Source organism: Myiozetetes cayanensis, unplaced genomic scaffold (assembly GCF_022539395.1).
Source record: "Myiozetetes cayanensis isolate MyiCay16 unplaced genomic scaffold, myiCay2020 scf2-11, whole genome shotgun sequence".
Classification (NCBI taxonomy): domain Eukaryota; kingdom Metazoa; phylum Chordata; class Aves; order Passeriformes; family Tyrannidae; genus Myiozetetes; species Myiozetetes cayanensis.
Window position 1 is genome coordinate 58525485 of NW_026087411.1, and position 14028 is coordinate 58539512.

At 37.1% G+C, this 14028-nt stretch overlaps 1 protein-coding gene across 3 annotated transcripts in view; it reads right to left on the reverse strand.

Annotated features, from left to right (window-relative positions):
- EYA4 (EYA transcriptional coactivator and phosphatase 4) overlaps positions 1 to 14028 on the reverse strand; it is a 149200-nt gene that overhangs the window by 21449 nt on the left and 113723 nt on the right. For 2 of the 3 annotated variants that reach the window (XM_050316284.1, XM_050316285.1), the window contains exons 6-12: positions 13609 to 13675; positions 11533 to 11675; positions 11251 to 11394; positions 10331 to 10410; positions 9774 to 9957; positions 3038 to 3174; positions 1348 to 1431 (exon numbers count right to left, since the gene is read on the reverse strand). In XM_050316284.1, coding sequence (XP_050172241.1) covers positions 1348 to 1431; positions 3038 to 3174; positions 9774 to 9957; positions 10331 to 10410; positions 11251 to 11394; positions 11533 to 11675; positions 13609 to 13675 — 839 coding nt within the window. The remainder of the gene's footprint in view (positions 1 to 1347; positions 1432 to 3037; positions 3175 to 9773; positions 9958 to 10330; positions 10411 to 11250; positions 11395 to 11532; positions 11676 to 13608; positions 13676 to 14028) is intronic. The other variant, XM_050316286.1, reaches the window with a different exon arrangement.

The following is a 14028-nucleotide window of genomic DNA, read 5'->3' on the forward strand; positions in this document are numbered from 1 at the left end:
CAGAATACTGAAATGTGTACAGATTTGTCACTGTGAAGCTGCAAAGCAAGCAAGGCTGATTTTTTTTTAAAGACATGAATAACTATCTTTATCTTAGAATTCCAGAAATTCAGATTTTTCACTTGGCCTGTGATTTTTCCTATTAACTTTTAATAACAAAAAAAGGCTGCTCACATGGAAGACTGACCCATTCATGGTTATAATCCACAGGTTTTGGCTTTAGACATTTCTAACCCACTGGCTGGAGAGGTAGGTGTGAAAAGCATTTCTGTAATACACTATTTCTCACATGCTTTTCTCAAGCATGTGATTCTGTCCAGAATAAAGAGGCTGAAAAGATGCTCAACAAGCCCTTTATCTGACAGAGTATGAACATGGTTATGTTATGTTCTATGGTACGCTCTTAAAAGGTAATACTTTTGCATTCATGTCACTGGAATGGCACAACACAGAGAAAACGATGTGTGTACATACCAACATTCCCCCAGTCCATTTTCTTCCTTCCACATATTTGCTTTAATTTTTTTTTTTGTTTTATTCAGGCCTTTAGCTCTGTTCCTCCTACCAGTCTGCTTCTGTTTCTATGCACCAGTCCCTTCTCCCTTGCCAGAGCAGGCATTCCCTGGGCTCCCATCACCAGTATAGTGGGGCTCACTGCTGACTCCGCAGGGGAGCTCCTGCTCTTGCAGGCTGCCACTGCCTCTCTTTGCCTCCCTCACTCTTGTTCCTACTCTCAGGCTCACTGCTCTGTGACTTGAACTCCTTTTGGACTCATCAGAGGGGAGAGGATGCTTAAAACTACTTAAGAAACAGTTTCACTCCCCAGCATTACTCACCCCAGAGTCAGCCAAGGGAACAAAGATTTCACAGAAAAGGTGGGGAGTCAAAGAATAACATCTGCAGCTGGCACTGAAATAGATCAGACTCTTACTTACTCATCCTGATTCATCAACTTCCTGTAAATTCATCCACCACTCCGGTTTCTTATTTCTTCCTCTATGTTTCCATATACTGTCAGTTATTTCCATTGGTGCACTTCATCTATTATCTCCCTGCAATGTCTCTTCTGACATCAGAAACCTCACCCTTGTTCCTCTATAAGCTCTTCCCTCATTTAGAGCATCTGCTTCAGCCCTGCCTCATATATTGTGCTTAGGGTCTGTGTCTTGTTTCTGTCCTTGACTTCTTCACATCAACCCTCTGAAAATGGGGTTTTGTATACACTTTCCCTCCAACTTCAGACCAAGCCATAATGAACGTGGAAGGTGAAAAACATACATATATATATATCTGCAAGCCAGATAGCTCTGATAAAGTGAACTGACACAGAATTCATAGCTCACATACCTTGCCATACTTTTGTGCATAGGATCCTGTAAGCAGCGAATGAAAAACTATGATTGTTTCATCCAAATCCCAAACAAATACACGCTGAAAACAGAATTGGGGAAAATATTATTAAACAAATAACATCCAAGTTCCACCACCATCCCACCCAGGGAGACTAAAAGTCAATGGAGTCCTAGAGTTTCATCAAGCACTTAACTGAGCAGTGTTTCTCTGAAAATCAGCAATAACAGTGTATCATACATGCTAAAAACTTAAAAGGAGAGTAACTTTTTTCTCTTCAACCATTTCTTATTTGTCCTCAAAAAAGCTTTTCATGAAAGCTCTATAACATAGATTTCAGAAATACGATGTGGGGTCAAACATAGTTGTTAAGGATAAACAGTACTTTCAGATACTTCTCTGTGAGTCTTACTGATTCAAGATTCTTCTTTATTTCTACTGCAGAACTAAAATTAAATCTTGGGTAAAAGTGCTATATGCCACATATAATGCAGAATTTAAATAATATTATGGAATATAACAGATCATTTTAACTCCATCAATTCAATTTCACTATTTTTCATTTTCACTGGTAAATAAAAAACAACAAATAAAAATACAAACAACCCCCCCAACAAATAAAACAACAACAAAACAAACAAAACAACAAAAAAAACCCCCTGAAATGTAAGAAGTTAGTCTCTTCACTGGAAAAGTTAAATCCTTTAAAAAGCGAAAAATATATAAGTTTCTGTACACAAGCAATGGCATTTACATTCAGTGCCTAGCCCTGCAGCCCACCCTCCTACCCCAGGAGGGGCTGTTTAGCCAGCCAAGTCCCAGTAACAATTTCGTTTTCTTCTGTACCCAGAGCTGGTCAGTGAGGGCAGAGCAGTGGGACTGGCCAAGGCTGTTGGCTCCCAGCACTGCCTGGTGACAGCAGGGGACTCACTGCACTAGCAGGCAGCACATCCCTGATGCCAGAGCTGGAGTACCACACACACACGCAGGCACTTCACTTCCTCCTGTCACCGTAAGGCAGTGCACTGCTAACACAGGAGTAATAGGACTATAAGTACTCTGTTGCTAAGACATCCCCTGTGCTTGAAATCATCTGCCTGTATATTAGGCAGATACATTTCTTTGCTGAGCACTGATCTTGCACTGTACTGAAGTACAGCCATAACTTCACTGATAGAAGCTGCCTCACTGAAATCCGCTGACATTACTTACAAGCACAAGGACAAACTGGTGCCTAAGTACTTAAAAGGTAACTGGTGCCTAAGTACTTAAAAGGTTACAACCAGATGATCCTGCATATTTACACTGCATCCATAAATACTTGCAGTTAAGTTGAATGATATATTTGAGATTTCCTATTCAAAAAACTAAAAGAAAATGTGACAATTTTGAGTACAAATTTGTGCTTCTCTTGCATGAGAAACTCCAAGACATGCAATCTGAGAGCTAAAAAGAACTAGGCTGAAACACATTTACCTTTCTGCCTAACTTTGTGACACAGAATAGTAAAGTCTCATTGTACACGTATGTTAAAGCAGCTACTAATCTCTGTTGCATTCAGTTAGTGAGACTGAGTCCATGATGGTTTCTAAAATGCTTGAAGCTATTTCCACAGATGTAGTTTTCAGAATTTACTTTTCACAGAAGAAACCTCTGCATCAGTATTCATCAATTACCACAGGCATACCTCCAAGTCACTGTCCGGAGGGGGTGATGGATTATTCTTCCGTCCTCTACCCCTAGACTTCGACCCAGAACTCCTACATGTTCTCTCATCAAGATCTTTGATTGGCGTGGAGGGGCTCTGCACTGTGTCAAACTCCCCTGTAAAGTCAACCATTCATGTAAAAATTAGTGCTGGGTTTTTAATAATTAACTTTTTTTTTCTTTTCTCAAAGCTGGTTATGTCTGTATGCAAAATCAATGACAAGATACACGTAAGAAAAGCTGTAAAAAATGAGTGATAAGGTGGCTTTACCAGTGAAACATTATAAACCTTAGCAGAATAAGATTAAAATGATATATGCATCTGCAGATATATACACAAATATGCAAGAGCCCAGGCAAAATATCAATATGTCCAAGGATGATGTATTTTAGAAGTCACACTAATGACTCCTCAAAACATGAAGTGCCTTTTACTTAAGGTAGTTTATTTCCCACATTTGCAGTTCAGCTACACTTATTTCCAAGTCCTGCACTACTTTTACCAGAACAGCCAGGCAGCTTCCTGCTTCATCTCCTCCTCCCATGTCACCTGCTCTCTAGTAGTATTCACTCTTTTCTTTTACCTTATCTCTGTCCAAAAATTGGCAGAGGAAAGTCATATATTATATGCTTTATAAATGCAATATTCCAGTTAGTACCTGAAAACGGATGAAGTCGTACTTGCTATGTTCTGATCATCTTTTTCTCCAGGTATGGTGGGCTGGAAAGACCTTTGATCTGGTATGGCATATCTGGTCTTAATCACAGTCAGGCCTTGACTTACTCATTTAATCTACTTTCTCATGGTAACAAAGGGCTTTAGAGGTAATCATGAACCAGTAGCTATGTAAGATAGACTGACTGAAGAAGATATCTCCAGGAAGGATGGCATGGAACTTCTCTTTACAAATCACTTGGATGCCACAGTTCAGTAAACCAAAAATATAATTTTCTTCATAACACAGTGCCCCTTTAAAACTTGTAGCAATTAGTGTAGTTTGGCTAGGTTCCCAAGTGCTAAATGACAAAAAAAGTCTTTCATTGTTTATACTACAATGATTTCAATTTTCTCTGTTAAAGAAGGAAAGGGTACAGGTTTGATCTGATATCTCTTATAGAGTTTGATTCCAGGGAGTCCTTGAGCTGCCTGTAATTGTGCATTTCTGGACCACTTTGGTAATATTTGTTAAAAGTGCTCATGATGGCACATTTGCAGAATAAATTAACACTTGGTAAAAGAATTCCCCAATAATCATCTATAATGTATCTGATTTTGAGCTGGAATCTGAATTTTTTTTTTCATTGTTACTAAAGAGCATCACTGAGTGGCCAGCAGATGAAGGAGAGTGATTTTTTCTGCTCTGCTCTGAACTTTCAAGACCATATCTGAAAAAATGCCTTGTTTTGGGTTCCCAAGTAGAAGGGAGATATTGACAATCTGGAATTAGTCCAGGTAAGGGCCACCAAGTCAGGTAATGGGCTGAGCATGTAGTAAAAGAGGCTAAGTGACTTTTCTTAGGGGTATGCAGGAAAAGGACAAGATGCACAGATAGAAATCACATCAAGGGTTATTCCTATTAGATACTAGGCAAAATTCCTTCACTGAGAGAGTGTCAGGACCTGGGATGGGTTCCCAGAAGAGAGGTTGTGCATTCTCCATTTTTGGACATACTCAAAACTCCACTGGACACAGCCCTGCGCAACATGACCTCAGGTGACTCGTCCATGAACAGGTAGGACCAAAAGACTCACTGAGATGTGAATAACTGAATGTTTCTGTGATCTTCCTCAAGCCATTGACCTCTTTGCTTCTCCACAACAAAGAAAAGAAACCAATTCTGATCTAGTAGGCTCTAAGAAGAAAAAGGAGACTGCAGTGTCAGTTGAGTCTGCAGTAACACATAATGTAACACAATAGCTGAATTCCTAATCTCTTCCATCATTTGTTTACACCTTGCAGTCAACCACATACGAAATATACTAAAAATAAATATACTGGAAGATATACTTAAACATCTTGACAGGAAAAATACTGTTGTATTTTTTGGAAGAAAAAGATTTAAGCCCATACTGTTACATTCCTGAATGGCAGCTCTAGAGCTCTACACATTGTGATGAAAGTATTCCTGATTCAAGAAAGGGAGAATAAGAAGAAACTTAGATATGTCCTAACCAGTAGGCTCAGGAACTAAGTTCTCAGGGGTACACTTGTTTATTTGACTGATTGATTTAAATGAAGTATAAAGACTTATTTTCATGGCCCAGAATCCACAGCCCTGTATCTGTGTGGAAGGTGATGAATTCTCCATGAAATAGGAGGAAATCAGATTTGCCTCTCTTGCTTCCCCAGAAAGTGCTTCTCTGCTTGTGCAGAACAGAGCAAAACTTTCAGAAGAGATTTTTCAAAACTGCAATTTGAGAATTTATTCCAGATACTGTCCTGAACTGGATAAGGATTATATGCACTCTATAGTAGCTTCTCTGTCAGTTAAAATTCTTATTTGCCAAAAAATGGCAGACAAGTTAAGCAGCAATAATAATACCTAATGAAAAATGTTCTCATTGTGGTTTCACTTGTCCCTACAGAATGAAGGGAGAGAGTTCTTGTTGAGTAATCACTTCTATTCCTTGTATGACGTTGATGTCAGTAAGGACACTGCAGGCAGTAAAAAAATCAATAAGATTACATTATCTTAATTCTTTGCCTGTAAGAAGAACAGCAAAATGTATTTTGGTAAATGTACAAATGTACAAAAAGAAGCTTCTTAACCAGAATCCTTGTGCAGCAAAGACCTACACTGGCTTCAAAAGAAGTTCTGAGTGTGCAAGAGTTCTGTACAAATACACAGTTTCCTAGATTTTACAGACAGAGTGGCAAAAATATCCCAAAACAAACAAGAAATGAAAAGGCAAAAATTAAGTGAAGATGGATGTTTACATTCTTACCACAAAAGTCTTCATATTTATAACATTTCAACATTTTACAATAAAATCAAAACTCATTCTACAGTAATGTATTAAAACATCTATTTTCAATTACTGTGTTTATAAATAAAATATAAAAAAAGAAACCCTGTTCTAAATTTTCTCTGAAAGTATCCAACAATCAAAGTAAATAACTTCAATTTTCATTTAGCATTCGCCATTACTACTTGCCCCAGGCTTCTGTTTGGGTCAATGCTGTGCATGTTTGCATCATTATCTACTAATCAGAATTTTAACTAATCATTGTTCATTGTAAAATCTATTTAAAGCCAAGTTTATTTCATTATGTTAATCTGTAAATCAGAAAGACCAGCTGTCTCTTACTTGAATGCAAGGTATGCATCTATTTTAGAACTGCAGAAGTCAGTAGTGCATGTTTTTTCAAACAACTGTAGGCTTAATTGCTTGAATTGCTTTTTACCAACAGCACACTAAAGGAGAAACTGCATTCTCTTATCCTCTGCTTTAGAAATGAGGTCAATGCTGATAAAAAGAAAACTTATTAAAAATTCAGCCATGTAACATAAAGAAAAGTTAGAAATTCTAGTATCAAAGAGTACTGAAAACATTACCCTTGTGAAGAGTTCCTACTGCACCTCATATTAGAAGAAATTTTTGTTACAATGTTTGAAATTTTTTTGGTTTTTCCAAGATTCAACACATGCCTAATAACTATACTACATAACCTCCTGGACTATGAACAGCATCAGAGATCCAACAAAACAAGAGGAAACTGTTAAAACCAGAATGTGGAATGACTGCTTTATCACAGTTGTAGTTACACATATTCATACACTTGTTCATAACCAATATGAAGCCTTTTGTTCAGTGGAGACCTTGCAGCACCCCAGCTGGAGGACAGGGGGTTACAGCACCACCGCTACAAATGGAGGTGGTCTTTCACATCCAGAATATTGTTTCCCATCTCTGGTTTGATGTGAACATCCTCTCCTCCTTGTTAAAACACGGTTCTACCACTTAAGTGAGAGCAAAGAGTTTACGCAGTGCTTTTAAACCTAATGCCATCTCCCAGAGAATCTGCAAAGGGTGACTTCATTGTGGGTACCAAACTAAGAGAGAGTAAGCTTTGCTACATCACAGTAACCAAACAGGAGCTAATATCCCACAGTGATTCACCTCCCTGAACCCTGGACATCTGAAAGTGAGATGCCTTAACATAAAGCTTTTATCCAGGTCTATTTCCTCTGCTAAAGTTTTATTTGCCCTAGATGAAATGTACTTATGTATTCATCAAATGTACTTAAATATACTTATCTCCTGAGACCTCATCTCAGGGTTCATCTGAGTCATCCCTATTTGAGATGAAGTGCCCTAGGAGACACCTATTTCTCTCACAAATGCTCTGTGGTAATCAGTGCATTTTGAAAAATCTTAATATAAGACAGGCACAATACAAACTCAGAAGAGAAGCCTTGAGGCTTGAACATCACACAGATGTGGGATGGATGAATTTCTGAGCCCCTTCATACTTTCCTTATGGATTGACTTTTGTTACAGATTCTTACCAGACACAGCAGCCAGAAGATGGCTTCAACGTTACAAGCCTGAGGTTTTTTTCTGGCTTGTAACGTGTTATTGCTTGTCATGAATAGCAGAAAGAGTAAAATCTATTTCAATTTTTATCTCATTTTCTTTAGTTGGTCAATAAATAAAATTGTAACTGTTATTAACTCTTGATCTGATGAGGATTTATTATGAAACTGTGAAATCCTGTATTTTTGGAGGGTACTAGAGCTTTTGATTAGATATTTGAATTAAGAGTTAGAAGAGATGGCAGAAGAATGAAGTGCCTTGCTGTGTTTTGTCTTAGGTTTTAGTTGGAGTAAGTCTTAAGGCCTGTTAGACAGTAAGTGAACTTGCTGAGTGCTAAAGATCTGCAGTATCTGAAATGGTCTCCAAGACACTGCACCTCACCAATGGAAATGTATTTTTACAGTGACACAGAAGTGCAAAGGCATGACATGCATTCACAAAGTGGGCGTTTCAGCAGAGGGTCGCATGATCAGTGCAACACTCAACAGAAATAAGGAACAGATGGGGGTGGATTTGTTAAGTTCAGATGCATAACCTATTTAAAAAGAAAGCAACTTCATATGTTTAAACAATCCACAACCAAGAAAAATCTTTAATGTTTCACAGACGTGAAACCTTCAGCAATTTTTCAACCTGTTCAAATTCTGTAAGATTCCTTTTTTTTTTGCTAATTCTCTTCAATACTAAAGGTGTTTGTAATAGATGATAAATTTACATTGCATTTTTAGGAAACAGAGATATGTAAGGGAGAGGCAATATGGGAAACTGATTTTCTCAAATGAGAATATGAAAGAATAACAAAGAAACAAGGAAAAGTACACAGGACATGCACAGTTATCATAACTTTTGAGTACACTTCATTCTCTTTTAAAATTACATATGATTTGTATCTGTTATAGATATCCTCCAACTGTTGAAATTTCACTTGATTTTGCATTATTTCTTACCTTTTTTTTCCTAAATTTGCATTCTGAGACTACCAAATAATATATTACACTTTTCATCAAAAATCAAGGGAATGTGTATCTCCCCATAGCTATTCCATGCCATATCCATATCCATATCCATATCCATATCCATATCCATATCCCTACCATACCACACCACACCCCAAACACAAACACACATGCACATACAGTTGGATATAAAAATTAACCCGAGGAAAACATCTGGGTAGAAAAAATTTCAACTCACATAATTAAAGTTCCAACATTTTTAGTAAATTTAAGCAGCTTATATTAAGTATGAGGCCTTGCTTATACTTTTCTACACAGTGTTCCCTTTCCTTTGTACACATTTATTATAATACATCAGTCCTTCTACTGTACTTTTCAGTAAGATGGTGCAGTTGTTAGGAAGATTTGTGCAGCAAGTTGATAAAGCACAAATTCCTCCCCTATGCAGAGCCTAATCCAAAAGTCAGTTTGTTAGTCTTTTTAGAAATGCTCACAGTTTGTGGGTAAGGGAGACACTACCCATGCTGCCTGAGTGAAGCCAGTGAAGAGAAGCAGCCCTGGAAGACATTGCTCTGAGCGCTGAGGAAAAATGAAGAACTGTCATTACCACGGGGGGTGTCCTAGGAATACAAGTAACAGGCTACTGTGCTGTGGCTGTGATGTGGTTGCTGTGCACAAGAGGGCAGGGCTGGGCAGGCAAAGGGAGCCTCCTCGGGTCTCCTGAGAATGCTCTTTTTGCAAATTCGACTAGTTCAATACGATTTTTTTTTTAAGAGACTTCTGCTATTAACCTATTTCTCTATTCTTTGTTACCTAAATTAGTGAATTAGCAAGCATGGATGGCTCGTACACATTTGAATAAAGCCCAGCCATACTCTTGCAAGCATGGCTGGGACATAGTTAAATGAACAATGGTATCTTGTTTTAAATTCTTTACGTCAATACTTTAGACTGTGTAGGCGGAAACAGGAATGTCCCACTGTCAGTAATAGTGACAACCATCTCAGCCTGAAAACACTTAATTTAACTAGCAAACAAACATGACAGGTTTCCTAACTATACAGTAAAAAAGCTTATTTTGGCTGGTTTACATTGTGAAGCTTTCTGAAAGGCATGAACTTAAAACGTCAATATTCAAACAAGGCATTCAAGCAATGCAAGATGGATGTGGAAATCTTGTCTTTATACAAGTAGAGAATAAAATACAAAAATTGTTTTCACCTGAATGTAGATCTGTACCTGGTTGACTAGTCAACCCAGGGAGAGAGTCCTGTAACTGGTAGGTTGATGATGATGAAGAAGTGCCATCAGCCGTGTTGTTTGAGGTCATATATGCACCATATGTTGATGCTGAGTAATACTGTGCATATTGATTTTGGCCAAAAGCTGTGTATGATGGATAATCCTAAAACAGCAAATGCAGCAGAGCACTTAATTAAGTACAGTAATGAATGATTTTTTTCCGTTAAGTATTTCTAAATGTACAATCATATGACTTTTGCAAGCATTTTGAAGGCTTGGTTAGCAGTTTTTTAAATTTAAGAATATTTAATGTCTTTTAATTTAAGGATATTTGGTAAAAGACTACAGTGAGACTGCTGAAACATTTAAGTGCCACAAGATGTAACTAGGCTTCCAATGGGATTTTGGTCACTTTCCTCAGAAAACAGCACTGAACCACAGTGAATGTCATTCAACATTACAGAACTAAATTAATGTAACATGCTATAACTGGAGTGATATAAATCCTCTCATAATTGGCAAATAAAAATTCATACCTGTTGTGAACTACTGAAGTTTGTGGAATTCGAAACAGAATTGTTTGAGTAAATAGTGGATGACGGTGTAAAACTAGAACCTAAAATTAAAAAAATACAACTAACTGTGAGAAGTTGCTTGTGAATCAAAATAAAATTCTAAATAGAATGCTCCATTTTAAGATGTAAAAGAATCAGAAGAAAAAACAACTTTTTTTTACTGATAAAATAATATTATAATGAAACACATACAGGTATACATTTCTCTTCACACTGTGAAAGGAAGATATTAGCAATAAGCCATTCCACTGATCTAGAAAGCATTTTTCAATTTATTGCAGTGTGTCACCTCTCCTAAAATACTTTTTTCTCTTTTGCCTTGATTTCTAACCCCTTAGTGTTACATTCACAAAACAAAATATTTTCAAAGACTATTTAATGATTTGTGTGTTTTTAATCAATCTGTAATGAGACATGTCCTTGTTTTCAACATAAATCAGATGTTCATACAGTAATTTGTATTTGTAAATTGTATATTCAAAAGATTAACTGTACAAGAAGCTTAAAAATTATCCAAATAGAACAGGTTGTTAATGATTAAAGGGTATAAGTAAATAACTAAATTTATAGTAAATGAAAGAATAAATATGAATTAAAGAGAAATTTAAAAAAATTATGTTAATACAAGTATCAAATTATGTCATACTCAGAAACATGGAAATAAGGCAAAGAGACTTGTTTATATTAATAAATATAACATGCTTCCAGTCCTGTCATGTAATTTTGCCTCACCAAAAAAAAAAAAACAAAACAAAAAAGGTGCAAATAGGGACCGCACTGCATGACCAGGTCCAACCTAACTTATCAAAATGAACACACATATATGCATATTAGTAATGGAAATAAATACTTAGCTTTAAATTTTAGAGTTGGCTACTCACCTGGCATCTGATAAGAGTAGGGTGTTTGGCCTGGCTGTGGGGTAGAAAACCCCGGGCTGTAACTGAGGCACCCGCTCTGCAGTGGTGATTGGGTCTGCGAGAGCCCACTTTCTGTCTTGATGCCTGGCAACATTACACCCAAATCTGTATAAGAAATTAATTTTGAACTGATTCTTTAAAATATTTTCTTACAGTCGGGAAAAATAAAACAGAAAGCAAAAAACACTCATGCTGGCAATGATTTTTATTTTACGTAAAGTGAAGGAATAAGAGGCCAAATACCGTAAGTGGGTAAGCTGTAGGGCTGTCCTGTCTGTGAGTAGGCTGTATAGACCGCTGGTTGCTGCATTCCTGAATACTGGGTTTGTCCGGCATAGGCAGACATTGTTTGAGCTGCTGGTGTAGAAAGAATGTGTGGATAGGGCCTAAATATCAGGAAAAATAGCATTACTGTGGCAACAAATACTTTGTATGTTGATTCAAGCAATAAAGTAAAGCAAAAGGTTTAAAGACATCCAAAGGCAGTTCATTATTCTGCCAACTGCTCCTCTTCTGGGATTTGTTCCATCCCCTACTGAAATAAGCTGAAAAACACTCTGTCTCACATTCCCCAAGGCACAGTGAATATTCTGTGCCATCCCATCACCACACTTTGATTCTTAAGCTACTTTGTCCACTTCAAAGTGGGCTGTGACACTGCTGAACAGCTTTATATGGATTTTACCCCCTTTCAGCCAAGATAAATTAGAAAAGCCCCCATGCTTTTTTAATCCAGTGGAGGGAAATTTGGACCACAAGAATGAAGAAAATACAGAGGTGAATGTTGAAGCTAGTACATTATGTCGTCTTTGTAGGTTCTGCTTCAACAGACATCTAGCCTCTGGCTTCAATGGGAGATGGATCATACACATTAAGAGGGGCACAAAAATATTGACAGCAATACTTTGGTAACCAGATGGGCTTTGTTTGGAAAATATGGGCTAGAGAAATAGAATGGAAATATAAATGGTCTTTATTTATGAATACTGGGGTTTTATAGAGAGATTGAATAAAACCAAGTTTAAAATTTTTGCCCTCTAGAGTTGCAAAAATATACAGAGAAACATTTTTCTTGGAATGTTTTGTAAGTCAAATAAGACTTTATGGACCAAGAGTTGAATAAACACACTCTGCAGAATTACGCTAACTGAAACCTGGCCATTAAAAGCCATGACTGAATTTCAGATTCTAATTTTTAAAATTTTTTTTTTTCTTTCTAATTAGTTCAGTACAGTTGGCAGCTTTTACTATCAGAAAAGGATTGCTCATTAATTTATATGCCAAAAAATTGTAACAGTAGATTAAAAAATTCTATTAAACCTTGTAATGTATGTGGCCAAAAGTATCTAATATAGTTTGCCAAAACCTGTTTTAAGTCGAATGAGGGTTCTTAGTTCAGGCACCTACTTTCTGTATTAATAAATATTGGCTACCATCATACTAATACAAATTTAGGAAAAAAACCCCCAAAACTTGAAAAAACCTAATCAGCTAAAATGTCAATGTTTTCTCTGTATCCAAGTCACACAGGTAGCTGTGTCCTGTATCAAATATGTGGAAAAAAATAGATGGCATACTGCAATCAAGTACCCCTGTGCACAAAACTGATTCTAGGACAAGCAAACTAATAAGACTGCCAACTGCAGTAGTTTCATCTTCTGTGAACATCTTCTGTGTTTTTTGCTAATATTCCCACTCCTGGATTCACATGATTGTCCAAGATCCTGTTTTCCTCAACACACACACACACAAAAAAAAGGAATTTTCTATTCCTATCACATGTTGGCTTAAAAATAATGAGATTAAAAGCTAATCCAAATTATTTAATTTATTTGATTTGATTATTAAATGTTACGATATTGGAGAGGAATGAGAAAAGGGTGGTTCATGATTGTCAAGTTTGGGAGTGTTTGGTAACCCTGGCCCTAGGAGGGTCAGGGACAGGGCTACCCCCAGAATGCAACTTGCGCATGCAATTATGATTTCTATATATAAACTGACTTCTCCAAAATATTTCTGTATATATTGCCAGCACTGTTAATATGCTGATGTCCGAGAACGCAATAGTCTGATTTTTTCCTTCTGTTGTGTGCAGATATTCAAGGGTATTTCTTGTGCAGCAATACTGCACACAGCAGGATCTTACTCTGCAGAGACATGAGGAAAAAAAAGTTGGAGAGGGAACCAGTACTGTGGCTTAAGAATTTTCCTTTTTCTCTTTTTCTTCTGCTGATGAACACTTGTTTGCAACACACCACAGAACTGCCTACAGCCAAGGTCAATTCCCTATAAAAGGCTAGAAGAGGTGCAGACACTAACTTGGAGGGATATATCTGTGGAGAGTACTGGTGTGCCGATCTTGGACTGTAGCCACTACTTGTTATTACTGCAAAACAGAAAACAAGAGTACAGCAGTTAGAAACACCATGAGACCGATACAGCCAAACAGTGTGAACACTAATGCAGCAACATTAACAGAGAAGCTTATTGAAATGGACAGTTTTCTAAGGAAGCAGATGTCCCTTGAACTCCAACATCTTAATAAAAAAAATTAAAAAACTGTAAATCATTCACTGCTGTGTGGAACCCTCTAGCTAGCATGGGTGAGTTGTGCTTTTTCAGCTTGACTGACACATTTCTGAGTATACTGCAGAGGCATATATTTCCTACATCAGCTGTGACCCACACACCGTAGATCCTTCAAATTTGCAAGTTGCATTAAAAGGGATAATTAAAAAG